This window comes from Haliotis rubra, unplaced genomic scaffold (assembly GCF_003918875.1).
Source record: "Haliotis rubra isolate DU_JTF1 unplaced genomic scaffold, ASM391887v1 Scf219, whole genome shotgun sequence".
Classification (NCBI taxonomy): domain Eukaryota; kingdom Metazoa; phylum Mollusca; class Gastropoda; order Lepetellida; family Haliotidae; genus Haliotis; species Haliotis rubra.
Window position 1 is genome coordinate 1,109,164 of NW_025766214.1, and position 27,683 is coordinate 1,136,846.

The 27,683-nt window shown below is 39.3% G+C and overlaps 1 protein-coding gene across 1 annotated transcript; it reads left to right on the top strand.

Moving 5' to 3' along the window:
- Positions 1-92: 92 nt before the first annotated feature.
- LOC124277179 lies at positions 93-25,579 on the top strand. The gene is made up of 8 exons (XM_046712850.1): positions 93-196; positions 12,788-12,902; positions 13,398-13,565; positions 15,848-15,922; positions 21,743-21,965; positions 23,081-23,292; positions 24,246-24,406; positions 24,816-25,579. The coding sequence occupies exons 1-8, from the start codon at positions 146-148 to the stop codon at positions 25,071-25,073; spliced, it is 1,263 nt and encodes a 420-aa protein (XP_046568806.1). The 5' UTR covers positions 93-145; the 3' UTR covers positions 25,074-25,579.
- Positions 25,580-27,683: the final 2,104 nt, after the last annotated feature.

Consider the following 27,683-nt stretch of genomic DNA (forward strand, 5'->3'; position numbering starts at 1 on the left):
ACTAGGAAACTATTACACATTCTCTATCAGACAAATATTGAAACAATAACTACTCCTAAAACCCGGAAATTAGTTGATATTCCACTAAAGGTCAAAGGTAAAGCACGTTGCGATACGCCCGCAGACGACAGATAGCGGCAACATAATGGATGCTGTGTGGAAAACCATGAATGATTATTTACCAAAGACTAAAGAAGTAAGTTGGTCATGCAAGATGTGCAACATAAAGTGCAGTTAGGATGACATCACTGTGTTGACAAAACAAATGACATGTTGACTGCACGAGTCCCATCTCTTGTCAAAGGCAACGACAAATGCGCTGATCGAGTTATTTTGTCTTTTCTATTTATGGGATTTGATGAATTGCCGGCTTAGGCTAAAGCGTAAGCTCATGACTTTCATGGAACCGCAATAACCTTCATGAAATGACGTAACTAGTGCCATAGTCTGGTTCTTGGGCAATCTGGGGAAAATCCTGGAAAATGTTGTCTTTTGACCAAAATCAAATTGAGATCTTATGCAACATTCTTCACTTGACTGAATTATAAGGATAATAATATCCGTAAGCACGGCTAAACATCAGTAACCTATTATTGTGTGTTATTACTGTGTACAAATATTGTTGTTTTAGTTTGCGCTTAGAATCCAGAAAATGAATTGGGGAAATCTTATTTTATTTTAATTTTTTGTAGTTCTTAATGATCATATATTATCTTCCAAATAATGTAAGTTCTTTTGTGACATGCAAATATATCTTGATTCCTCCCACTGATTTTCTTCTGAGTTATGTTTATTCTAGGAATAAAACTTGCCATCTGATAAAACCTTTAGGGGAATATATTTCAAACAAGAGTAGGATTATTGCAACAATCTCCAAATGGTTAAACAATTCATCCTTAGAAAGAGGTGCATGTTTCTCTTAATCTTCAGAATATGTCAGTCATAAGGAAGCTCTAGGATCTGTGTGACAATGAAGTCAAATCAAGTGTATGATAAGACCATATGACAATATATTCAGAGATAGAAAGTGAATGGGTTTTTTTTCATTACATAACAAAATTATCTGCTATTGAGTTGCCATCTTCCTAAGGGTAAAAGTGGTAGTTATGTCACAAGTTCATTCTGAATAATATTTTGGATTTATGCTAATTTAAATCCCTGATCATGCTCTATTTGAAATGTTGCATAATGGGTCCAGTTTTACAAAGTTACTATAATTACTGATGATTAATCTGTTGATTATGACATGAATGGACCAGGAAGTCATTAAATATTCAGATCCCTGATTGATATGATCCACTAGTCAAAAGGCTTTGATAATGAGTCACTTACGGGTCAGATGCCATATGGCTGCACAAGGGAATGACAAGGTGGTGATGCTAAAATGTTACATCATTGAATATGTTCTGCTGTGAATACAGTACCTTTCACTGAGTGATGATGGCTGTTGTTTCATGGTTACATTTCTTCATAGGATAATAGCTATAACAAAATATTACACCCATGTACATGGTAAATAGGCATAACTTCTAGTTTATAGTTTCTACACATTGAAGCCATTATTCATTACACAAAGTTCTCTGAAGCTATTATGTGTTGTAATTTTATGAAAAGAGATTATCATGGAATCGGTGTAAGGACAGGATCATACTTTGCTCCATGCTATTCTCCGTTAATATATGACCAGTTCCAAAAATGTACAGTAAATTGTCACATTGCTTACATATTGTATTTGTAAGAGTAAAAATAGTTTGGTGATCTCAACCCAACTTTTACGATTTTTTAATGGCTGCCCCTTCTCAAAACAAATAACCAGTACCTCAATGGATAAATCAAATTTTGAAAACACAGCACATTATTAGGAATAGACCGATCCAGTCTGTCAATCAAAACTGGCGCATGCGTCAATTTTGGCCAATCAGCAGGCCGGGCGCGCTGTGTGGATTTGTCAGACTTATTTCCGGGGTCAAACGATGCCTCCGAAGCGATGTGCTATGAATTATGCCATTTACACTCGCTATATCTATTACATATTGCTGTGATTTGATGTGTACCTTTACCAAAACCATTACGATCAAGACAAAAAAATTGAGGCGGATCAAGGAATGCGATAGGCCTAACGAGCAGTTAAATGTCGGCACCGTTGCTCACGCGAACCTACGCCTGCTTTCGAAGGTGAGAATTTACACGAATTTACACACTTTCGCACATGTGCAAAAGCATTACCAATAGATGACAACAAATAGTAGTTTAGGATTTTGCAAGTGTTATAAACACGGGCAATTCTTGTAACTACAAAATTGTTTTTGCTTCACGTTTTTAGTCACTACTAGGCATTGAGTTGGTACACCATAAACCTGAAATGAGACAGGCGAGAAAGCCGTGACACAATGTAAACAAATCTGACAGCGAGCTGATTTCGGTTAGGGTCGACCGAAATAGAAAAACTTGTTACATTAAAGAACAATGTGGTGGATATGGTTGCATTCGCGATTAGATATTCTTAAATTTGTCACACATTTTAGGATGTTTTAAAGTTTCAAAAGCACAATCTGAAGGCCTATGAACAGTACAGTATCTGTTGATAGTGCAAAATATTCGAGGAGTAATATTTCTTTTATCCAAACAGAAATATTGTCAGTGTCAGCAGTTGCCTATCAGGCAATATCAAAACATCAAAATTAATTCAAATGAGTGTCTATAAAACCATGTCTTAAATATTTCAGAATTTCTATAAAGAGATGGGACCTTGAATTGATTTAGCTTACTCCATGTGGATCGGAGACGAAGACTATGTTAGAAGAATATGACTTTCTGGAATATCGGACGCAGTGAAATATAAGTTTATTTTCTAACTATGAGAACATTCTTTGTTTTGATTTTTTTGTCACAGCATAATTCTTTTACATGTAGGGTGGGGTGAGTGGGTTACATTGGTACATTTTAGAAGTAATAACATAATTCTGTCATTTTAATTATAATTCACTGGAAATGATAGCAAAGTATGCTTTAAGAATCTTGCCTCCTTCAGGAAACGAGGAAAAGGTAATAAAATAGATAATAATCCAATCAATTATAAATAATTACTTAATTGACTCACATATCAGATTCATGTGAAATTAAGGCAGAACTAGGCAAACAAACACTATATTACATATCATGGCTGAACAATCACTTGATACTAAGTTAGCTTGTTTGTTTTAAGATATATTTGGTCTTTAAATAATATGTTTACTAATAAGATTATTCAGAGAGTGAACACTAGTATCATCACTCATAATAAAGTTATTTCAACATCCAGAGAATTTGAAGAAAAAAACAAAGGCTACATTGTGGTCACACCCAGGCATTATTCAGTCTTGGAACCAAATAACTTACAGAATTCTAAGTTGACTGTTCATGTAACTGGAATGGATATTGAAACATATAATATTCAACCCCGATTTCATGTAATACTTTTTAGAAATCATCAGCTTTTGAGGAGGTTACCAATATTTGAAGACTGAGCCAAAATAGTGTTTATTAAGATGTTGGTTTTGGACAAATTGTTCAAGGTTTGTTGATGCTTATTTGGAAAAATAAGCTTAAATTCATATTAAATTGCACACTGGTTTAATTGCAGGAGGTGAAAGCTTCAGGACATTTTCATGTATGTTTTCCTAAACTTTTGTTTTGACTTTTACCAAATTTTTAAGCAACTTTAATATAATTTTGATGACACTAGTAAGTATCTCAGAAAAGGAAATAGATCAGAATTAGTGTTATGTCCCTAAGGGATATGGTCTCAGATCTAATAAGATTATCATTGTTTAAGAAGCAATAATGTCAAGATGTAATTTTATTGACAAAAGCTTTAAACTTTGAATATATTCTTTGCCTCTTATTTACATTAGTAGTTAGCAGTTAAATATATCTGAAGAAAAAGCAGTATATTTGTATGTTGTGTAACATTCTATTTCAATGCTAGTTAACTGTTCGGATAACTGTGGATCCTCTGTTCAAAGATTTTGCATCACACGTTTCCTATTTACGGAAGATGTGTCAGTGTACAGGTGCAGACTGTATCTTGGATTCTTTGTGTTTATGGTGGTGTGACATACCTGTAGATAAATGCTGGCAGTTCATGAAGTCCATTATATAAGTGGAGGTTTGTAGATTAGGATTCCACAACAAAGTACACATAGAAAAATAAATTGGGAAGGATTATTAAAAAAATGGATTTCCTTATATTCAGTGTCATTTTAAGATGGTGTACAGATTTTGAAGAGAGAAATTTTACTTAGAATAGCTGCAGATTAGCTGCTGAATATTTGCTTCTGGGTATATCCAGATACATCCATGGAAACATACTGTGTTAACAGGTCCAGTAACGTTTTCAAGATAATATATACAGACAAACAAGGTGGACGCCAGTAGTAGACGGGATACTGTTTTCCCTCGCGTTGTTCCTTGAAAGGTAGAAACCCATGTTTTCACAAACTTCTAATGTAACTAATTTTGAACAAAGGATAAATAAATAAAGGTGGCACGCCAAGCAGTTTTGACAATCTTTTATAGATACCGAAACGATCTGCAACTTGCACATGTGGTTGTGTTCCACGGTTTTATATTATTACGATGGGAAATTTTAGAAAAAGCAGCAAACAACATAATTCAGTTACCTTTCCCCTGCTAATAACTTACCCGAACGGAATTGCGGATAGATTATTTGGTAGAAAATATAAACTCTAATCTCAGCAGCTGGCTGAGACGATTTTTCATCGGCATGTAGATCTAACTACATTTTCACTCGCCAATTATACAACCTGTCAACTAAAATATATTGAAAATAAAATACGTATAACTTTCCTTTTTAAATATCATTCACGAACGACGGATACCAAAGTACAACAAACAGAATTCATCAACAACATTCGCAATCACGTACGTTTCGCCGGCGGTGACGCCATTGTGATTAGTCAGTAGTTGTCCCCCCTAACGTCAAAAACGAAGTGGGCGGGGCTTATCGTCCGGGACTGGATCGGTCTATTGTGTTTCAGATATTGTCAAATAATGTAACTAAGCATGAGGTGGATTCTGAAATATGTATAAAAACACATTGAAAAATTGCTGGAGGTCTGAACCATCTGATCACAGAAACAAGAGCGGTATCGGGTTCATTATCCTTAAAGTGAGAGCCTTTTAGATTTGTCATTCCAGCATGTGTGAAGCATCTACAAATTTCATCAAGGTTCATCACAAGTGGGCTGATACTGTAGTGTCAGTGAACAAAGTATGCATTTTTAATATTGTAATTAGGAGTAATTATGCTTTTGAATGATAGCCTAAATGGTACAACTGCAATATTTTTGGATTATTCTCATGTGTCAATTATCATCAGCCACAAAATCAACAAAGTCCGGATTGTTATTAAACTGTATAATGCTGAATATGTTCTGTTCTGCATGTATGGACATTCATAAAAATAGACAAAATACAGTTTTAAACAATATGGGCACCTGTTAAGAAACTTGATTAAAATTTACACCAGATGCATGTTGACATTTTCCGCACTGCTAATCATACTGTCAATACTGATGTTCAGATTATTTAGTGACAGGCACTTGGACCCAAAACGGAAGTACAGAAGTGAAGTCTGTATCATCGGACAGTCATGTAAAATGAAAATTGCTACAGCACTAAACACAATAATTTGTACTGGAAGCGCAGAATATTTTTCTCTCTGGGTTGATGTACTGTCATATTTGGTCTCTGCACAGTCTGGAGAGAAAATGTTTGGCTCAATATTCATTTTAACAAAATCAACATGGCTGATTGTTTCCTCCCTTGCAACCTCGCTGATGTTACATTCAGCATCACAATCTGTATTCACGAAGCATCCATCAGCATAAAGTGTGTCAGCTGATACAATCCATGGAAAGAAATGGGGATACAGCATCTGGTTTTCTCTGTTGCTTCATCAGTGGATTATTACTGTCTGAACTGACACAGGGTAATCTTATCTCATGACTACCAGTTATGAGATAATTTATCATCATCAGATTAACGTTACTGCTGTGGAGAGAGACATGCCGATAATGAACATAACCAATGGGGATACCTGACACAAGCCAAACGTGGAAAACGTTTTACTTAACAAATGTATAAAATATGGAGAAGCAAAATTTAAATATGCTGACAATTTATTTTATAAAGTCTGAACATACCAAAAGAGAACAAACATTAATCTGTATTCTGGAATCACCATGGCCCCATGTTCATGGACAACAGGCACTTGTAGGAAGATGTAATATGATGCATTAAAGGGAAAAGTCAATCATGTATTGACATTCTTCAATTCAACAATTAATGAAGGGGAACAAGGGTGTAAAATAGTCAAACAAATGACTTAGCAATCGTATATAATGATGGTAACTTGCTTTAGAGTTTCAAGTACATTGTTCAGTGTAACTCAGTGTCAGACTGACAAGCATAGTTAAGATGCATGACCAGATGCTGTCATATTGATGAGCTGTATGAGAGAAGACAGGCAGGACAAATCAACAGGCCATATCAAGTGATATATGCTTTGATACAATATCTTTGAAATAGATTCAGTAGACCAGACTGATATTAAATTCAATAGCTGTGTTTAAGTAAGGTGGCAAATGTGGAATTGATGTTACCAATCAATAAAGCCTAACAGAAATTGTTTTAATCTTTATTATAGTTCCCTTTTAGCCAGATGAAATCAGTAGCATTCTGGTGACGCCTTAGGCTGCACCGTTTGTAATGCGAAAAGATTGTGTACTGTAAGGTCTGATGATTTCTACATCGAGAGGTATTGTGGTACCTACCATGATTAGTTACAGCAATGAAATGGGTCTGTCAGAAGTGGAAATAGCACACAACCTTGAGACTAGCGAGAGCTGACGGCTACCTCATGTTGCTTTGATTCATTTGTCGCTACTTTGAAAAGGAATCAACCATCATTTTAGCAAGATTTGACCTTTTGGACCACCTCCATTGCAGCATCCCGAGACACAGCAACATGGTTCAGGCTGCGCTTTTAAAATTGACCATGTAAGAAACTTTGAACAGCATTAAAGAAGTGACTTTAGGACCGTAGTGATTGGCAAAGTGATAAAGGGAGATAACTGAGGGATTTTCCCCATTGTTCAGTAAACTATTCTTGCAACAGTTTTATTTTTAAGTATGTATGTTATGCTTTAACTATTTAACTAAAGTTTCATCTATCTTGCTGTGGCACCCCCTTTTCTGTTTTATTCTGTGCTTATAATGAATTAGGTATATATAGTGATCAATGTCTTCAACTGGTACAGAGTTTATCCCATTTCACTTATGCCTGAAGCAATTTGCAAGGAAAGAAGTGACTCAATGAGATAGTGTGGTCAGGCTTGGTGACTTGGTTGACCATATCACACCCAACAGCATGGACTGTGCTCATTATATCAATCTGTGGTTTGTCTGATATTGACAATCATTTGGAGGCTTTTAAAATATGAAGCTGGAATATTGCAGCCGCAGTCTTAAAACAGTATTCATTCAGTTTTCTTAGTTCTAGATGAAATAGCTCTATTGCTATTTTGTTTTACAACTTGTACCAACTGTTTGTACTTTTAGAAAGTATTTTCAGCTCATCATGCTTTAAAGCATTATAAAGCAACAGACCATTCAAAAGCATCTCACCTGTCTAAATTATTAATTGCTTTTTCCATATCAATTTCGTACGTATCTAATTAACCTGTGCCTATGATCTTAAAGCATAGACTTAGCTTCTTTTGAACTTTGACCTGCAGGTCCAGCAGGTTTAGCAAGATGATTTACTAGTTATATGCTGACCTTGTTTTCAACTCAGAAATGGATTCCGTGATGTATATACACCTGCTTAAATTTGATATTTGGCCCCAAATCTGCAACAGATGTCAATTAAATTCCCAGTTTTCAATTAGAAGTTTCTTAATTTATGTAATAACTGTAACGAATTATATTGCTTTGTAGAGGTAACCTGTGTTTTATTTATGAAAGGGGCGGTGGGGTAGCCCAGTGGTTAAAGCGTTTTATGGTTAGTTTTATATAGACCCGGTTCGAATGCAATATGTGAAATACAATTCTGGTGTCCCCACCTTGTTGCTGGAATATTGCTAAAAGCGGCATAAACCAAACACAGTCAGTCAGTTATTTATGAAAATATAAATAAATAGCACATTTTATGGTTAGTTTTATATTATTGCATTGAATGCAATATCAGAATACAAATTTAACCTACCTCTGAATCTTTTTAAATAAGTGTAAAGAAGTTTTGAATAAAATGAGAGTTTTGTCCTGAATTGTCTGCCAGGGTCACTTGTAAAGAATCCCAGACAAATCGTGGAGATTATCGTATTTGCTGTACCAGGTACCCTGCTTCAGTAAGCAGACCTGACCTACCAATCTGACCAATACTAATACCTGTGTTTCATAAGACAGTGGTGTATGAAATGCTGTATTGATGATCTACTGCGGTTTATTATAGTGCAAAATATCCACTTGACAAACAAGTTAGAAAGTTTATATTTGGTACGTAACATGTGGTTGCAGATTAATTTCCTTCCATCTTTGCCCTAAAAGCTCTGACATTATTTATTTAGTCGAGAGAACAAAAGTAAACATATATCAGTGTGATATCTATTTCTAGGTTATCATGTGAGAAATCACAAAGGACAATATTGATTACGGTGTTTATAAACTGCTTACCATAACAGGAAAATACTGGTCCATTCAGGTTGGCATTTACCATGTTTAAAAACATAATACTGCTTTCGAGTTTTAGTTTCAGACATGACTGTACTAAGTTTGCTTTCTCACGTTCATACTTTGACATGAAATTTATACCCATTGTGTATTGTTTTAATAACTACTTGCTTTTTCAATTTTTTAAGCTCCAAGGGTGCATATTTCTTCAAGTACAGTAAGGCTGGAAAAGAAAAATATTTTCCCCATGATCTGATTGTAATGACAAATTCATGATCAAAATAAAGCACATCAAGCTATTCATTTTGTTTAACTCTTTGTCAAATAGAATATCCTACTTCATACCTATTTACAATATTATTACAAATGTTGATCAGATTATGGGCTGTACATTCATGACAGAGTGGTTACCAAATACTGGCAGATCATAAGCTACTGTGTGTGTGTTTGCAAGAGGTCAGTTATCGGTCACTAGAGTGCAGTCCAGGTGACCTTTGTGGTTGCTGATGAGTTGGCAGAACACCACAGGTGATAATGACCAGGGTGACACAGATGTTGCCATGTTTGGTCTTGTCTGTCTCATAGTCCTTAAACCGCATTATTGTCGTTTCCACTCAGCCTGTTTGTCAATGCTAAAACCCTAAATAAAGCAAGTCCAGATTTCTTCAGGTTCTGAATCTCCCATTTCCGTTTCAATTTAAGAGGTGAGGTGAAATTGGGTTTAACGTCGTGCTTGAGAATATTTCGCTCATATGACGACGTGCATGCGTGTGTATGTGTATGTGCGGCTGCTTGTACTAGCCCAGACTTAAGCTGGTTTTATAGTGCTAGGTCACTGAGATACCATGCCGCAGTGAAGCATGAATACCCCACTTAGACACAGTATACTGACTCCGAGCCGACCAGTCCTTGTTGTACCCAATAATGCCGAGCGCCAGGCAGGGACCAACAAGTACCATATTTTAACGTCTTTTGGTATGACGCGGTCGGGGATCGAACCCGCGACCTTCATCTCTCCGGGCGGACGCTCTAACCACTACACCACGGAGGCGGTCTTTCAATTTAAGATAAGATAAGATAAGATAATTCTTCATTGTCCATGAGGGAATTTGTCTTACATCTGAATGAGCATAAATACATGCATATCAAATAAATACATAAAGAAATTATCATAATTATATACAAATGTAATAAAATATGAGAATGGAGAACATTAACAGTTATTCAACAAAGAAATTGATACTGGTACAAAAGACATTTGATAACGCTAAGGTTTGCACGTCAGTACATAATACAGAGGACCAGAGGGTAAAAGTTCATAACATTCATGTAAAACATGAGAGAGATCAATACAGGTATTATTTCGAATAACTTCCATGATCTGGGTATGATATGGGTGTCCAAAGAGAGCTGATAAATTTTACAGTAAATCAATAATAATTGTTCTCTACATTCTCTCAGCAGAACACCACTTAAACCATCCAGTCCTGATGATTTCCTTATATTTCCAGGTTTATTCACAGGGTATGTATTGCACTGTGGGTGAAATTCTGGGAATAAATAAAGAACACTTTTACTTTCATGTGTTCCCTTATTCGTTTCCATGAGTATATATATTCTCGAAAATCTAAACAATACTTCTTCCTCGGATATAGGTGGCTTGTAATCATCACTGTCCATATTGTTCAACAGTTCCTTTAATAATCTTGAAAAATCCTTGTTGTCAAATCTGGTATGGAATCCATTTAGTTGATTTACAAATGAAAATGCATCACCGAGTGAAACTTCTTCCAGTGGTTTATCAGTTCCTATCATAGTTTTGACCCCTTGCCAAGCTTTTCTGCTGTTATTCGTCTAAATTCTACTTCCTCTTTATCCTTGAAGTTGAACTGGTCTTTACATTCTTATATTTTACAGTTGATTTCCTTCTTAAAAAAAGTGAATTGTTTATTTCTATCAAAATTATATATATTCAGAGACTAAGCGTTAGTCTATGTTCAGTCAGATACATGACAGTAATAACCCATAACTAGTATTTCTGTTGGTTTCTGTCTTGGTAAACACTTTTATTATGTAGAGGGCATAATAAGACCATAGAGGGCATGATAAGGCCGTAGAGGGTGTGATAAGGCCATAGAGGGCATGATAAGGCCGTAGAAGGTATGATAAGGCCATAGAGGGCATGATAAGGCCATAGAGGGCATGATAAGGCCGTAGAAGGTATGATAAGGCCGTAGAAGGTAAGATAAGGCCATAGAGGGCATGATAAGGCCATAGCACTTATCATTACCATATCGAGAGTATAATGAACAAGCTTTTAGCTAAATTACAGGGTTTTTTAATAAAAATAGACAATATGATATATAGAGAATCTCACCCAAGTGTCCACTGATATCAATTATATCAACACGAGTTGATAAAGTTACAAATATCCAACGCTCTCTGAGGATAGTTTTACTTTTATCAATGAGTGTTGATATATTTCATATCAGAAGACACGAGGGTGAGATTCTATTTATCATAAAAAATCAGTCTTCTGTAGTTTTCAATGAAAAATGTACATCTCTAAACACGGTACTTCCATTACTAATTTAGACTTGCAGTGCAGTGTTATCATAGTATTGTGACATCATCGAATTTCTGACATCATAGCATTGTAATGTCATCAGGTTTTTGACAGTTGAACACAGTTATGGATGATAAATATTTAACCACAACAGAATAAGGTTGTCCAAAAGCCCAATGTTTTAGTATTCTGTTTGCAAGCAACACGGCAATGATCCTGCAGATCCTGTTTATTTTCAGAATTCTCCATTTTGTAGGCGTGTCTGATCACACCTGGCTTTCACCTGCTGCTTACCTGCCATACATTTTCTTGAATGGAGATTTGCACATGCTTTACCAATTTAATAGCATGTGGCTAGAGTGGAGGCGTGCCTACTACTTACTCCTGTACATTGTTCCTTGGCATGTGACAAACATCATCTCTGCATTGTCCAGAAACATGTATTTCATTTTTACAGTCACGAGCTGAGGAATTTAAATGATAATAATACTAATAATAATACATGCATTTATAATACACTAAACTCGATTCACTAGGTGAATGCTCATAGTGCTAACAATCTGATTATTATTACCCCGGCAATCTTTAACACTCACTTGCCTAAGGTATTGAAATATATTGAAATAATGTTTAATTTGATTTCTACGTTCTCAAACTTAGTAGAAATGTAATGTTATGATTACATATTGTATTTCTTTTTTAGACGCTTTGTGCTTAATGATATATATGGTTGAGATATAATTTATTGATAACATATTGTAATTCATATTTATGCTTACAGACTTTACAGTTGAGATGTAATGATTACACATTGTACTTCAATTTTACTCTTACAAACTGTCAGTTAATTGTACTACATATATCTCAGTTGTAAGAGTGGGCTATCTCAGTTGTAAGAGTGGGCTGTTTCAGTTGTAAGAGTGGGGCAATTAAGTTGTTGAAGTGGAAGCTCCTCCAGGGATAATGTGTGTCCTCCTGGTGAACCTAGCTGTCACAGGGCTGGAATAGTGCCTATCTTGTAACTACAGACTCCCATGTTCAGTGTTTTAGTGCACTCACTAATCAAGGTTGAATGGTGTCTTATGCCTTTTAGATAATTTATATATTTTGTATTTTTGTCATTTTCATGGAATCAACATGGATTTACACAAAGCTGATGTTATTTTGTTTATAGGCCTTGATGAATACATTTCTTCCATATTTCCACACGAGACAGGTGGCTGGAAATTTTGAGCCTTTGTTGTGTTGGACTGCATTGATAGGGTAACTGATAATTAGTTTTCAACATAATCCCCTCCGAGGTCCACACACATCAGCCAACAGCGCTGAAGTGCCTGGATCTATGGCATAGAAGGTTTACTCCTGTTGGTCCTATTTTCAGCCAGCCCCAGTATCAATTAATCAATTATTTATTCCTAATCAATTAAGTTTAAAGATTTAATTTTGTGTGTTGTGAATGATAATGACAATTCAAATTTATATTTTCAGGAGTGGAACTGGTGGATTAAATTTCGTAAAGCTGACGTGATTCTCAAGAAGCATGACAGCTTCCTGTACTGTGAGATTGCCTTCTATGTCATGGCTTTCCTTACATTCATTCATGGTGAGGAGGACTGCACTTAGTTTCTTCAGTCGAGACACTTAGTAATTATGGAGTGTTTGCTAAAATAATCAACAGTGGAAGTAATATGCTTAATTTGACATTCACATTTGATTTAGTAATCAATCCTTGTTGATAATCTGTGAATTATATATATTGAATTAAAAGGTATCTCAGTTAAAAGGTATGAATTCCATTTTTAGTTGTGGGTGTAATGTTTCATATACCTATCTATTAAACAACAAAATATAAAAAAGTGGATAGGTTACAACATATTCACATGGGCGGTTGGGTTGCATAGTGGTTAAAGTGTTTGCTCGTCACACCGAAGATCAAGTTTGATTCCCCACAAAAGCGGAGTAATACTAAACTCACTCACTCTCACTCACTCACTCACTCGCGTATAATTACCTTCATTATTATTATTATTATTACTTATTAACTCAGACTTATTAAATGACGACACAGTTCACTTTAATGCTGACTGCTTGCTTTCAGCTATGCGATATGGAGGCAGATTTCGGTGGCTATGGCTAGCGTCGGTGTTCCATGGTTTGACGATGGAGTGTGTCAGCTACTTTGTCCCTGACATCAACAACTACTGGCATGCACAGTCATCCGTGATGCTGTTGGGACAACGACTACCACTCCATATTCTGTTCATGTGTAAGTCGAAGCATGATCACCATACTTGGGCCACAGGCCCTGTGTCTTTGCAAGGATTGAAGATTTAATTTTTTTAATTGAGATGACCCCCGACTCGAAATGCTTCCACAGTACAATAAATGATTAAATCATGACAAGGCTGAATGCTTCGGTGTACCCAAACCGCCTGCTTAGCCGATCACAACGCTTCCATCGCATGAAATCGATTGAATTTAATGTAGACATAATCATTGATGATTGGTCTTCTCAATCACCACTCATGACACCTACCAATTCTTTATTGTTATTACTGCTGATTGAAAGCCAATTTTGACCATCAACTGAAAGTCCTAGTCACAAATGGATGACGATAGGTCCGCACAAAATGGGGATGTGGTCGAAGCAAGCCCCCGATTGGTCAACGTTTGTTAAGGAGACATTTACAGCCAATGCTTTCTTTTGAGAAGCCATCTCTGGAGAAAAAATCCGAATATTTACAAGTCAAGCAGTTGATGAAATTCAAAATTCCTGCTAATAATGAAAAATTTGCCGATTTACAAGTGTTGACCAATCAGAGGGCTTACTTCGACCCACAGCTTTGAGATATTGATCTACCTTATAGATTGGTGTTGTTTTGTTGCACTTTATTATGTCATACAATGCATGTTTATTTGCTTCTGATGGAAACTGAACATCTTGTTTTTCTAGCCTGCTACCATATCACTTTTCCTGCTGTTGGATGTTGGAGCTTATGCATCTGGATCCTGCATGCCATGATATGGTGCGTTGTCCATAACAGTTCAACTTTTCTGAGGAAATGCTGATACCAGCCGTTTTTTTCACCCAATTTAAGGAAACTTTCCCAGTCATTTCAGTGTGGTAATCTCTGTTGTCTCTGAATTTTGCTTTAAACAGGAGCGAACAATCAGGCAGAAAACCCACACTTTTACAACCTGCATGTAACACAATAAGTTGCTCACACTTGCCCAGATCAGTTTCATGTTACATGGTTCTGTAGAGCTATCTACCCATTGTGTGCTTGTAGTGTGGCTGGCGTTCACCCATGTTTCATCCAAAAACACTGGTAATCTCAACATGTCCATGTCAGCACTTTCACATAGCACCCGCCTGTTTTCCCCATATACCTTTTTGTAACGAAACCCAAATTTATGCATAATTTGCAAAACTGATATTTGGATATAGTCAACGAATGTTCTGCATCCATGTGTTTTTGCAAAATGCATGAGGAAAAGAACTTATTTTATCTATAGAGGTTTCTAATAGCATTTCTTACTAACTCTTTCTGAAAACAGTCAGACTTTTTGTCAACTTTCAAAAGTGGAGATTTTGATACGACCCCCTAAATTTTGCTTGACTCGTTGCACGCTGTCTCAATAACCTTTTCAATTGTCTTTCAGACAACCTAACTGCACATGCTGTGTGTTAACAAATTTACCAAGGGCATATTTAAGGCGACCCCTTTCACGTTCACCTCTAAAAAAATCATAAACTTTGAAAATAATGGACTTGATGTCAGAAGTGAATTTTATTGTCTTGTGTACTGTGTCAATAAATTGATTGGCTATGCTTGATGTGACATCACAATTGCACGTGCTTCCCGCCCTTGAGGCTGTTCCTGCAACAGTGTACTGATACTTTATCCTCATAAACCTTAACATGGAAATCAAAACAAAATGATGACAGTTTGCAAAGTAACTTTTTTATTTTGGAGAAAAACGTTATGAAATTTTTTTCCAGAGTTGGTCTGATGTTTTCATTACATACTGCATTGAAATGAATGTTTGATCATGAATAGATTTTGAGTTAGATTGTGATTCATCGGTATCATTTTGACCCAAACAGACTGTAGTAGAAGTTGGTGGAAGGAGTGTAGAGCTATATAATATCATGGCAATGAACTTCTTGGTTAATTTCCATCCTTGATTTTCTGCTATTATCCCAAACTTGTCATGGACCCATTGTAGTCTTTAACACAATATGAGACAGTTGCTCACATGTATTCATTGAATCATTGGGTATCCAGTTTCTCTATGGAAATTTCAGTATGGCCTTGGGTCCTGCCTACTATACATTCTATAAAATATTAAATCTCAGAACACAAACATTGCATGTTTTTATGCACCCTTTGTGTCATGTATACAAAGACAGTGTTAAGGCAAATAGTGTCAAACAAGATGCAACAAGTTTTGGTATAAGTTTGATGTTTCTGTTTTTCAGTTGATAGTCAAACAATCACAAATGTTTACCTGCAGACTGATCTCAGTTTATACTGCCTGTTACAGACCCTGTGTATTACTATGTGGCATCGGTGGCTGTCGGACATATGAAGCTGAGGGGATGGGCTGAACCGTTTGCAGGTATGTTGTATTAAGAAGCTGAGGGGATGGGCTGCACCATTCACAGGTATGTTGTATTGAGAAGCTGGGGGGATGGGCCGCACCATTTGCAGGTATGTTGTATCAAGAAGCCGAGGGGATGGGCTGAGCCATTCACAGTTATGTTGTATTAACAAGCCAAGGGGATGGCCAGAACCATTAGCAGGTATGTTGTATTAAGAAGCCGAGGGGATGGGCTGAACCATTCGCAGGTATGTTGTATTAACAAGCCGAGGGGATGGGCCAAACCATTCACAGGTATGTTGTATTAACAAGCCAAGGGGATGGGCCGAACCATTCACAGGTATGTTGTGTTAACAAGCCAAGGGGATGGCCAGAACCATTTGCAGGTATGTAGTATTAAGAAGTCAAGGGATGGGCTGAACCATTAGCAGGTATGTTGTATTAAGAAGCCGAGGGGATGGGCCAAACCATTCACAGGTATGTTGTATTAACAAGCCAAGGGGATGGCCAGAACCATTCACAGGTATGTTGTATTAACAAGCCAAGGGGATGGCCAGAACCATTCGCAGGTATGTTTTATTAAGAAGCCGAGGGGATGGGCTGAACCATTTGCAGGTATGTTGTATTAAGAAGCCGGGGATGGGCCGAACCATTCATGGGTATGTTGTATTAAGAAGCATGGGGGGATGGGCCGAACCATTAGCAGGTATGTTGTATTAACAAGCCGAGGGGATGGGCCGAACCATTCGTGGGTATGTTGTATTAAGAAGCTGGGGGGATGGGCCGAACCAATCGCAGGTATGTTGTATTAAGAAGCCGAGGGGATGGGCCGAACCATTTGCAGGTATGTTGTATTAAGAAGCTGAGGGGATGGGCCGAACCATTCACAGGTATGTTGTATTGAGAAGCTGGGGGGATGGGCCGCACCATTCGCAGGTATGTTGTATCAAGAAGCCGAGGGGATGGGCTGAGCCATTCACAGTTATGTTGTATTAACAAGCCAAGGGGATGGCCAGAACCATTTGCAGGTATGTAGTATTAAGAAGCCGAGGGGATGGGCCGAACCATTCGCAGGTATGTTGTATTAACAAGCCGAGGGGATGGGCCAAACCATTCACAGGTATGTTGTATTAACAAGCCAAGGGGATGGCCAGAACCATTCGCAGGTATGTTGTATTAAGAAGCCGAGGGGATGGGCCGAACCATTCACAGGTATGTTGTGTTAACAAGCCGAGGGGATGGCCAGAACCATTTGCAGGTATGTAGTATTAAGAAGTCAAGGGGATGGGCTGAACCATTAGCAGGTATGTTGTATTAAGAAGCCGAGGGGATGGGCCAAACCATTCACAGGTATGTTGTATTAACAAGCCAAGGGGATGGCCAGAACCATTCACAGGTATGTTGTATTAACAAGCCAAGGGGATGGCCAGAACCATTCGCAGGTATGTTTTATTAAGAAGCCGAGGGGATGGCCAGAACCATTCGCAGGTATGTTGTATTAAGAAGCCGAGGGGATGGGCTGAACCATTCGCAGGTATGTTGTATTAAGAAGCTCGGGGGGATGGGCCGAACCATTCATGGGTATGTTGTATTAAGAAGCATGGGGGGATGGGCCGAACCATTAGCAGGTATGTTGTATTAACAAGCCGAGGGGATGGGCCGAACCATTCGTGGGTATGTTGTATTAAGAAGCTGGGGGGATGGGCCGAACCAATCGCGGGTATGTTGTATTAAGAAGCCGAGGGGATGGGCCGAACCATTCGCAGGTATGTTGTATTAACAAGCCGAGGGGATGGGCCAAATCATTCGCGGGTATGTTGTATTAACAAGCCGAGGGGATTGGCCGAACCATTCGCAGGTATGTTGTATTAACAAGCCGAGGGGATGGCCAGAACCATTCGCAGGTATGTTGTATTAAGAAGCCGAGGGGATGGCCAGAACCATTCGCAGGTATGTTGTATTAAGAAGCTGGGGGGATGGGCCGAACCATTAGCAGGTATGTTGTATTAAGCAAGCTGGGGATGGGCGAACCATTCGCAGGTATGTTGTATTAAGAAACTGGGGATGGGCCGAACCATTAGCAGGTATGTTGTATTAACAAGCCGAGGGATGGGCTGAACCATTCGAGTGGGTATGTTGTATTAAGAAACTGGGGATGGGCCGAACCATTAGCAGGTATGTTGTATTAACAAGCCGAGGGAAGGGCGAACCATTCATGGGTATGTTGTATTAACAAGCCGAGGGATGGGCGAACCATTCGCAGGTATGTTGTATTAAGAAGCCGAGGGGATGGGCGAACCATTCGCAGGTATGTTGTATTAACAAGCCGAGGGATGGGCGAATCATTCAGGTATGTTGTATTAACAAGCCGAGGGATGGGCCGAACCATTCGCAGGTATGTTGTATTAACAAGCCGAGGGGATGGCCAGAACCATTCACAGGTATGTTGTATTAAGAAGCCGAGGGGATGGCCAGAACCATTCGCAGGTATGTTGTATTAACAAGCCGAGGGGATGGGCTGAACCATTCGCAGGTATGTTGTATTAAGAAGCTGAGGGGATGGGCCGAACCATTCCCAGGTATGTTGTATTAAGAAGCTCGGGGGATGGGCCGAACGATTAGCAGGTATGTTGTAGAAACAAGCCGAGGGGATGGGCCGAACCATTCGCAGGGATGTTGTAGTAAGAAGCCGAGGGGATGGGCCGAACCATTCGCAGGTATGTTGTATTAAGAAGCTGGGGGGGATGGGCCGAACCATTTGCAGGTATGTTGTATTAACAAGCCGAGGGGATGGCCAGAACCATTGGCAGGTATGTTGTAGAAACAAGCTGAGGGGATGGGCAGAACCATTTGCAGGTATGTTGTATTAACAAGCCGAGGGGATGGGCCGAACCATTTGCAGGTATGTTGTATTAACAAGCCGAGGGGATGGGCCGAACCATTTGCAGGGATGTTGTATTAACAAGCCGAGGGGATGGGCCGAACCATTTGCAGGTATGTTGTATTAACAAGCCGAGGGGATGGGCCGAACCATTTGCAGGTATGTTGTATTAACAAGCCAAGGGGATGGCCAGAACCATTCGCAGGTATGTTTTATTAAGAAGCCGAGGGGATGGCCAGAACCATTCGCAGGTATGTTGTATTAAGAAGCCGAGGGGATGGGCTGAACCATTCGCAGGTATGTTGTATTAAGAAGCTCGGGGGGATGGGCCGAACCATTCATGGGTATGTTGTATTAAGAAGCATGGGGGGATGGGCCGAACCATTAGCAGGTATGTTGTATTAACAAGCCGAGGGGATGGGCCGAACCATTCGCAGGGTATGTTGTATTAAGAAGCTGGGGGATGGGCGAACCAATCGCTGGTATGTTGTATTAAGAAGCCGATTGGGCGAACCATTCGCAGGTATGTTGTATTAACAAGCCGGGGATGGGGCCAAATCATTCGGGTATGTTGTATTAACAAGCCGAGGGATTGGCCAACCATTCGCAGGTATGTTGTATTAACAAGCCGGGGATGGCCAGAACCATTCGCAGGTATGTTGTATTAAGAAGTTTAGGGATGGCCAGAACCATTCGCAGGTATGTTGTATTAAGAAGCTGGGGGATGGGCCAACCATTAGCAGGTATGTTGTATTAAGAAGCTGGGGATGGGCGAACCATTCGCAGGTATGTTGTATTAAGAAACTGGGGGGGATGGGCCGAACCATTAGCAGGTATGTTGTATTAACAAGCCGAGGGGATGGGCTGAACCATTCGTGGGTATGTTGTATTAAGAAACTGGGGGGATGGGCCGAACCATTAGCAGGTATGTTGTATTAACAAGCCGAGGGAAGGGCGAACCATTCGCGGGTATGTTGTATTAACAAGCCGAGGGGATGGGCCGAACCATTCGCAGGTATGTTGTATTAAGAAGCCGAGGGGATGGGCCGAACCATTCGCAGGTATGTTGTATTAACAAGCCGAGGGGATGGGCCGAATCATTCGCGGGTATGTTGTATTAACAAGCCGAGGGGATGGGCCGAACCATTCGCAGGTATGTTGTATTAACAAGCCGAGGGGATGGCCAGAACCATTCACAGGTATGTTGTATTAAGAAGCCGAGGGGATGGCCAGAACCATTCGCAGGTATGTTGTATTAACAAGCCGAGGGGATGGGCTGAACCATTCGCAGGTATGTTGTATTAAGAAGCTGAGGGGATGGGCCGAACCATTCCCAGGTATGTTGTATTAAGAAGCTCGGGGATGGGCAACGATTAGCAGGTATGTTGTAGAAACAAGCCGAGGGGATGGGCCAACCATTCGCAGGGATGTTGTAGTAAGAAGCCGAGGGATGGGCCAACCATTACGCGAGGTATGTTGTATTAAGAAGCTGGGGGATGGGCAGAACCATTTGCAGGTATGTCGTATTAACAAGCCGAGGGGATGGCCAGAACCATTGGCAGGTATGTTGTAGAAACAAGCTGAGGGGATGGGCAGAACCATTTGCAGGTATGTTGTATTAACAAGCCGAGGGGATGGGCCGAACCATTTGCAGGTATGTTGTATTAACAAGCCGAGGGGATGGGCCGAACCATTTGCAGGGATGTTGTATTAACAAGCCGAGGGGATGGGCCGAACCATTTGCAGGTATGTTGTATTAACAAGCCGAGGGGATGGGCCGAACCATTTGCAGGGATGTTGTATTAACAAGCCGAGGGGATGGGCTGCACCATTCGCAGGGATGTTGTAGTAAGAAGCCAAGGGGATGGCCAGAACCACTAGCAGGTATGTTGTATTAAGAAGCTTGGGGGGATGGGCCGAACCATTTGCAGGTATGTTGTATTAACAAGCCGAGGGGATAGGCTGCACCATTCGCAGGGATGTTGTAGTAAGAAGCCGAGGGGATGGGCTGCACCATTAGCAGGTATGTTGTATTAAGAAGCCGAGGGGATGGGCCGAACCATTAGCAGGTATGTTGTATTAACAAGCTGAGGGGATGGCCAGAACCATTAGCAGGTATGTTGTATTAACAAGCCGAGGGGATGGGCTGAACCATTCGCAGGTATGTTGTAGTAAGAAGATGGGGATGGGCTGAACCATTCGCAGGTATGTTGTATTAACAAGCCGAGGGGATGGGTCGAACCATTCGCGGGTATGTTGTATTAAGAAGCCGAGGGGATGGGCTGAACCATTCGCAGGTATGTTGTATTAAGAATGCTGGGGATGGGCCAACCATTCGCAGGTATGTTGTATTAAGAAGCTGGGGGGGATGGGCCGAACCATTAGCAGGTATGTTGTATTAACAAGCCGAGGGGATGGCCAGAACCATTCGCAGGTATGTTGTATTAAGAAGATGGGGGGATGGGCCGAACCATTCGCAGGTATGTTGTATTAACAAGCCGAGGGGATGGGCTGAACCATTTGCGGGTATGTTGTAGTAAGAAGATGGGGGGATGGGCTGAACCATTCGCAGGTGTGTTGTATTAAGAACCTTGGGGATGGGCCGAACCATTCGCAGGTATGTTGTATTAAGAAGCTGTTGGGATGGGCCAAACCATTCGCGGCTAAGTTATATTAGCCAATCCATCCTGTGGTTTCACAGAGTCATGTTCCAATTGTGCAAGTTTCCTTCCTTAGAGGAGATAAAATGACAGTTTTAACTGTTGCTATTAATTATTTTTGACTGTAATCCAAGTTCTTTCAAATCGGGTTTGCTTTGCTAGAAATAATTTAGATGTCCGTTTTCGTTAACAAAGAACTATGACATAGTATTGCTTGACAATGGGGTTCATCACAGTTTATTGATTGTGTTGCTTAACAGTTGGGCTCTTCACATGTATTAACTTATTGCTTGACAGTGGGGCTGAGTGTTGTTATCCTGGACGTTCCCTACGGCATTATGGGCATCAAGCTGCTGTGGTGGACGTGGCATGACGATGACCCCAACATCTACGACCGCCACTACTCCGTGCCTTGGACCAGCTACTACTTCAACGCTACTTTTGCTGCAGGCTTCACTATGGTTTTCCATGGACTCCGCAACTGTTTGTGTCAGAGAGCAAACAAGTTCCAGTCTGCTGGGTAATACCTTCACTTTTCCCATTCCACTGATATAGTCACCACACAGAAGGTTTGGTTTGATTTCTCACTTTGGGATATTTGCTGAGGCCCATTTCTAGTGTCCCCGTTCACTCTCCTACCCAGAGTTCCATGTGACCAGCATAGTACCTCTGCCACAGGCCAGAAAGATGTGACGATTTGTCACATCTTACACAGTCCATTCAATATAATGTGCATATTTCTTAACTGTTTTATTTTTGATGAGTCTACATATGTAATTAAACATCAATTTTATGGTTTAGTTTCACTGAGAAAATATCCTAAAACGTGTAACGCTATTTCGATTTGCGGTGCGATCCTTGTTTACATGGGTTGTACGGCTCCACGTGCTGTCATTGAAGCCTTATGGAGAGCAAACGATGCAGCCTGTTTAATATATAAATATGTATTGTCATAAACCGTACTGTCGCAGTTGTAGACGAATAGTTATGTAACAATGTAAAACATTATGAAGACCTCACCAAATCGCTTGCGTTGGGTCAGTGTCTTCTTATTTATGAAAATGTGTGTTTGTTTACAAACAAGTGAAAAGTCCGGTTATGTGATATGCAAATTAGCCTGTGGCAGTAATGTTATGCTATGTCATCACTGCGCCGGAGTGTGGTCCCCGCTGTTATATCTCTGGAATATTTCTAAAAGCAGCAAAAGATCATACTCACTTGCTCAGGGGGTCTTGAGCGTTGTTATTGCCCTCTTTATCATAGTCCTCATGTTCACAAATAGAAATATTAAGGGTATTCTAAAGTGATATAAAACCATACTCATTCTTTCTACATATGAAGTCTATTTATTCTATTCTTTGGCTTCACAGAAACTCTCAAAAGGCATAAATTTTATTTAAATACACTTACAACTTTTAAATGTTGGTTCGGTGAGGTATGGTTAAAGGGAGATAACTGTTCCATTTGTATGTTGTGTTACCTCTTTTTCGTGGGCGAATTTCACAGTGTTCAGTGTGACACAGATGTGGTTTTACAGAGCTTTTCATGAGCCAAACAAATGTTTTGATATTACTCTCTGCCTCTGTTTTTTTGTTTTATTGTATAAAATGGTCAAAATTGGTATTTTGGCATAAGGTTCTTGTTGGAGCTGATGGTTGCTGTGACAACTGGCCTTCTGGCCATGCCTCTGGGAGTCCTACAGTTTCTGCCCATCTACCACCCACTACATGACTCCTTCAAGCTCCACACAGAGGTGTGTGTTCTCATGCTGCTGGGAGTTTACAGCATCCTTGTGTGGATTGCAGACAGAACACCACTAGAGGGAGCCAGGGGACCTCAAAAGTCAAGTAAATACTTCATGTCTCTATCAGCATATTACCTGTTTAGTTATATCACTTTGCTAACCTTGATGATAAAGATTCTTTCATAGTTTGTAGTTTTTTTGTAGTACGACAGTGCCACTTTGAGAAAGAAAATACAATTAGATAATCATAATTGTTTGAGCTATGAACATTAAGTTTCTGTTACATGTATATTCACATCAACTGTATCTCAGATGTTAGAATTAAGAATGTCTTATCAACACCATTTGGAGTGTGTGTAAGGTGTACAAAGTTACATCCCTTAGTTGTGTCAGGATCTGTTGAGTTAAATTCCAAATTCAATGTCGCTGTGATCCAAATCACATCCCACTTTAAGCTGAACCTCCATGCTGTTTTCCAAGCTGAACATTTAGGGATCCTTGTCATAATCCTCATGTGAACAGACAGGTTTCAGGGTGTCCCTGTGTTTGAGTATACTCTTGAACACTCACAACTTATCAACTGCTCAAAATGTAATTAAACACAATTCACTCTCTTGTTATGTCTGACACACTCGCTCACTTACTCACTCCTTTTGTTCTTGTCTTCTAAACCCACTCTAAAAAAGTCACACAAATTCACTCATTCACTCTTGTACATGTCTTACAGACACCCACTCATCTACATGCTGGAATTGACACCACTGGTCAAATGTACATATTCTGCAGACTAGCTGTTTATGTAAATATCGCTCTTGATATAAAGTGTCAGGAAAACAGACTAGTGGCCATGTCTATCCCAGACTCATCTTAAAAACTCTTGCACATCCTGCAATCTTATCCACTTGGAACCTTACTCTTGAACATGTTACTCCCTCACCCAAAATCAGTTCATGCAACCGCTGCCATGTAGCTGGAATATTGCTCAGTGCGGCATAGAACTAAACTCACTCACTCACTCAATTCATGCAAATTCACTCCTCATGCCTGTTTTCCCAGGAGGTGCTATCAGTGAGGTGTTCCTCTGCGTTCTGCTGCATTATGGGCTGTACCTCTACCTGGTGTTCACAGCGATGCCGGAGAAAATCCAGTCAACTGGGTTTCACCAGCCAGTTGGCAACTGCAACACAACATTGCCAGTCCAGACTCCATTTGGGATGGTAAGTATGTCTATCGGTTATTGAAACAATGTCTGCATTTTGGTGTCATTGTTCTCACTATCAGTGCTTCCAAGTTGTTTTCAACTGTGTTTGAAGTAATGGGGAACCAACAAGACTTAATGTTTTGGACATGATTTTTATTGTAAGTTGTTGTCCAATGATTTTATTTGTTTAAGAGGGGATCGTTAGTCTATGCTCATGTCCCTATTGTCGAGGGAGAATGTATAGTGAGTGGATATTGTTTTATGCCACAGACGGCAATATATCACCAATCACAGTAGGTTGTAAATCTAATCAAGACCTGTTTGAATTTATAAACAATCCACAGTAATACTACAATCAAATAAATATTTTAATGTCCAACAACAAAACTATTTCACTTCCTGAACTAAATTGACTTCTATTGCAGACTCTATCCAAGCACAAGTATTTGTGCCTCAGCAAGTATGATGAAGATGTTTTCGACTTCCACTGCGTGAAGAAACAGCCCCCTAGTGGTAAAGACTGGTATACAATTTGTGGCACTGAGTTTCCCAACCATGCTGAGTATACCTTTGTGGTGACCTCATTCTGTGTCCTGGGTCTGGTCTGGTACTGGCAGCTTCTGTTCCGCTCAGGCGCCGTCCCCAGCACTCAGGGCCCCAAACCCAAACAGCACAAGGACTAGGCAAGCTCTGCTTGATGCTGCTACACCGGGAAATCCATTGCCATGGCAGAGTTTTTGCAGTTACACTATTCAAGATATTTTCTCACTAGCTGCAGAAAGAATTTACAACACAATAGTAATTACAGGTGTAATATGTTGTGGGGATTATATTTCTGAAATTTATGGTTTTCTAATTCTAGGATACATTTGTGTTTATTTTTTGTGAGAGATAGGGTAAAAGAATGAATGTTAACTGTTCCCTGGAATCTTTTTTCTTGAAGCTAGCTTACAATATGCATTGCAAAAATGCAAATGAGGAAAAAAAACACATTTTATTGCACCCTAATAAAAAGGTTAAGAAATCATGTTGGTGGAGCAAAACCTTTTAATTTCTAAGTTGATTTCAACAATTTTCTATTGATTGTTTTTAATTTTATGAAGAAAATTTATTGACGATTGAAAATAAATTCAAGACATGTGTGAAATTCACATTTCTTTGAGATTGGCTGATTTCAAATTGATGAAAATATTAACTTTGAGTCATTCTGCATGATACAAAGTTGAATGTTAAGCAGGGTTTTACATCAATTCACAAACATGGGTGTCCCAGAGACCCTTAGTTAATAGTTTTAGGGGTCCTTGCAGGCAGCCTGGGGATCCTGTGAAGTAACTGAAGAGAACTGCATGTTTTGACTATTTGTTTAGAGCCTGGAATGAATCCTTGATCATATGGACTGGTGGATGAAATGATGCATATAACTGCTCTGAAAGAAACAACCAAACCCCTAGCAAAGTCATAGATGTGTTGTCGGTACAATGAATAATATTGCACATCCCTCAGGACGTCCCTTTCGTGTCCATTTTCTACATTTGTGCATACTGGACACATTTGTGTGTCGCATAAAACCCTGATTTTAAGGTTGTGATTTTCACTATATAAGTGTCCTGAGATCTCGAGATGAGGTTCACATAGAAAGAGTTATTGTTGGCTGAGAACATATCACAAGAACATGGACAACTCAGGTTCAATTTACTTTTGATCTATTTACACGTTACTGTAACAGATAAGATCGGCTTATCTACGGCATTATACGGTAACATATTTTCAGGTTTTTGACAGACCTATTTTTTTTATTGGTGTAATTTTTTATTATGTACATTTTACTGCACAGTAGAGATATAGTATGTGAATTAACATAACAAAAATGTGTGTTTAGAAAGAAGAAATATATCATGTTTGCATAGAGCAAAACCAAAGAGAGTGTAAGTTAAGTGACTAGACTTACCTTGCTATTATTGGTTAGACCACCCTTCAAATATCGAGTTTGATGGCTCCAATTTCCAAAACCGAAATATATATCTGTTAGGAAAAAGAATAGCCCAGTTAAGAAGCAGTAAAATACAATCAAGTAGAAGTAGTAGTAGTGTAAATTAATAGTATACACTGAAGTATATGTCTGTTAGCAAAATGTTGTGTGGGAATTTGTCCAGAGCATTGTGTAGTCACACAGTACCATACTTGTGGTTGTGGGTTTCACTGAAGTGTTAAACTTCAGAACTACTACAACTTAGGCTTTCCTTCAACCTCTCACAAGATATGACATGTTTGAAATACTATTCAACGTAATGTTTACCTACTCATTCACTGTAATCCCACATATGTGAACAGAACATTGGATAGTCATTTTTATTAAAGACCCTGAAACCCAATTAGAATATTCATCAGAGAGATCACCATATTCTGTAAGGATAACCTTATAGTAAAGGACAAGTTATGATAAGGACCCACAAGGACAAACTACTGGTACATCATTTCCAAGTGTTAAGCGTAAATATCGTGAGAGACTCAGAAGTGTTAGTTAATGTTAGTGTTAGTGTTAGATAATAACTCTGATTTAGGAGTCACACAGTGAGATTGTAACCAGAGGATCTTTTGAACCACAAGGCAGCAGCACTGTATCCACAGTATTTTAGTATTCAGCAGTAGTATTTTTTTATTTTTTTTATTATTATTATAGGATATTTATATAGCGCACATATCCACGCACTAGTGCATACTCAAGGCGCTGGTAATTTTTCCCTCGATCATTGGATGTCAATCTCAACGGCTCATCATATTATTAATCTCAACTCCCTGGGGAGTATACAACTCTTGCAGCCACTAGGCGCACCGAGTTATTGTGGCTTTTTCATCCTAACGAGGTACCCATTCACAGCTGGGTGGACTGGGACACATAGTCACAGTACTTTGTCCAAGTTTACTGCACATTGCTGTACCCGCAACTAGGTGTTTGCACGTATTCATGTGGCCACCATCTGGTCATAAACCAACGGATTTGTGGGTTCTTTTAAGTGCACAGGGTTGTGTACTTAGTAATTAGTTGTTGGAATGTAGTATTTATTGCAGATATTTGTTTTGCCCACGTTTGGTTCAGAAACATTGAACATTTTTACATAAATTGTATTACCATGACAATGCTCTTTATAGCAACATGAAGCTAGTCACATCAGATCACATGAGGTGATAGTTCTGAACAGAAGGAAGAATTATGGTCAATGTTTTTTAAGAGTGGGTTACTACCTCCTTATTCATGTGATTTTGTCTTGGACAGGTTGGCACACAGCAGTTTA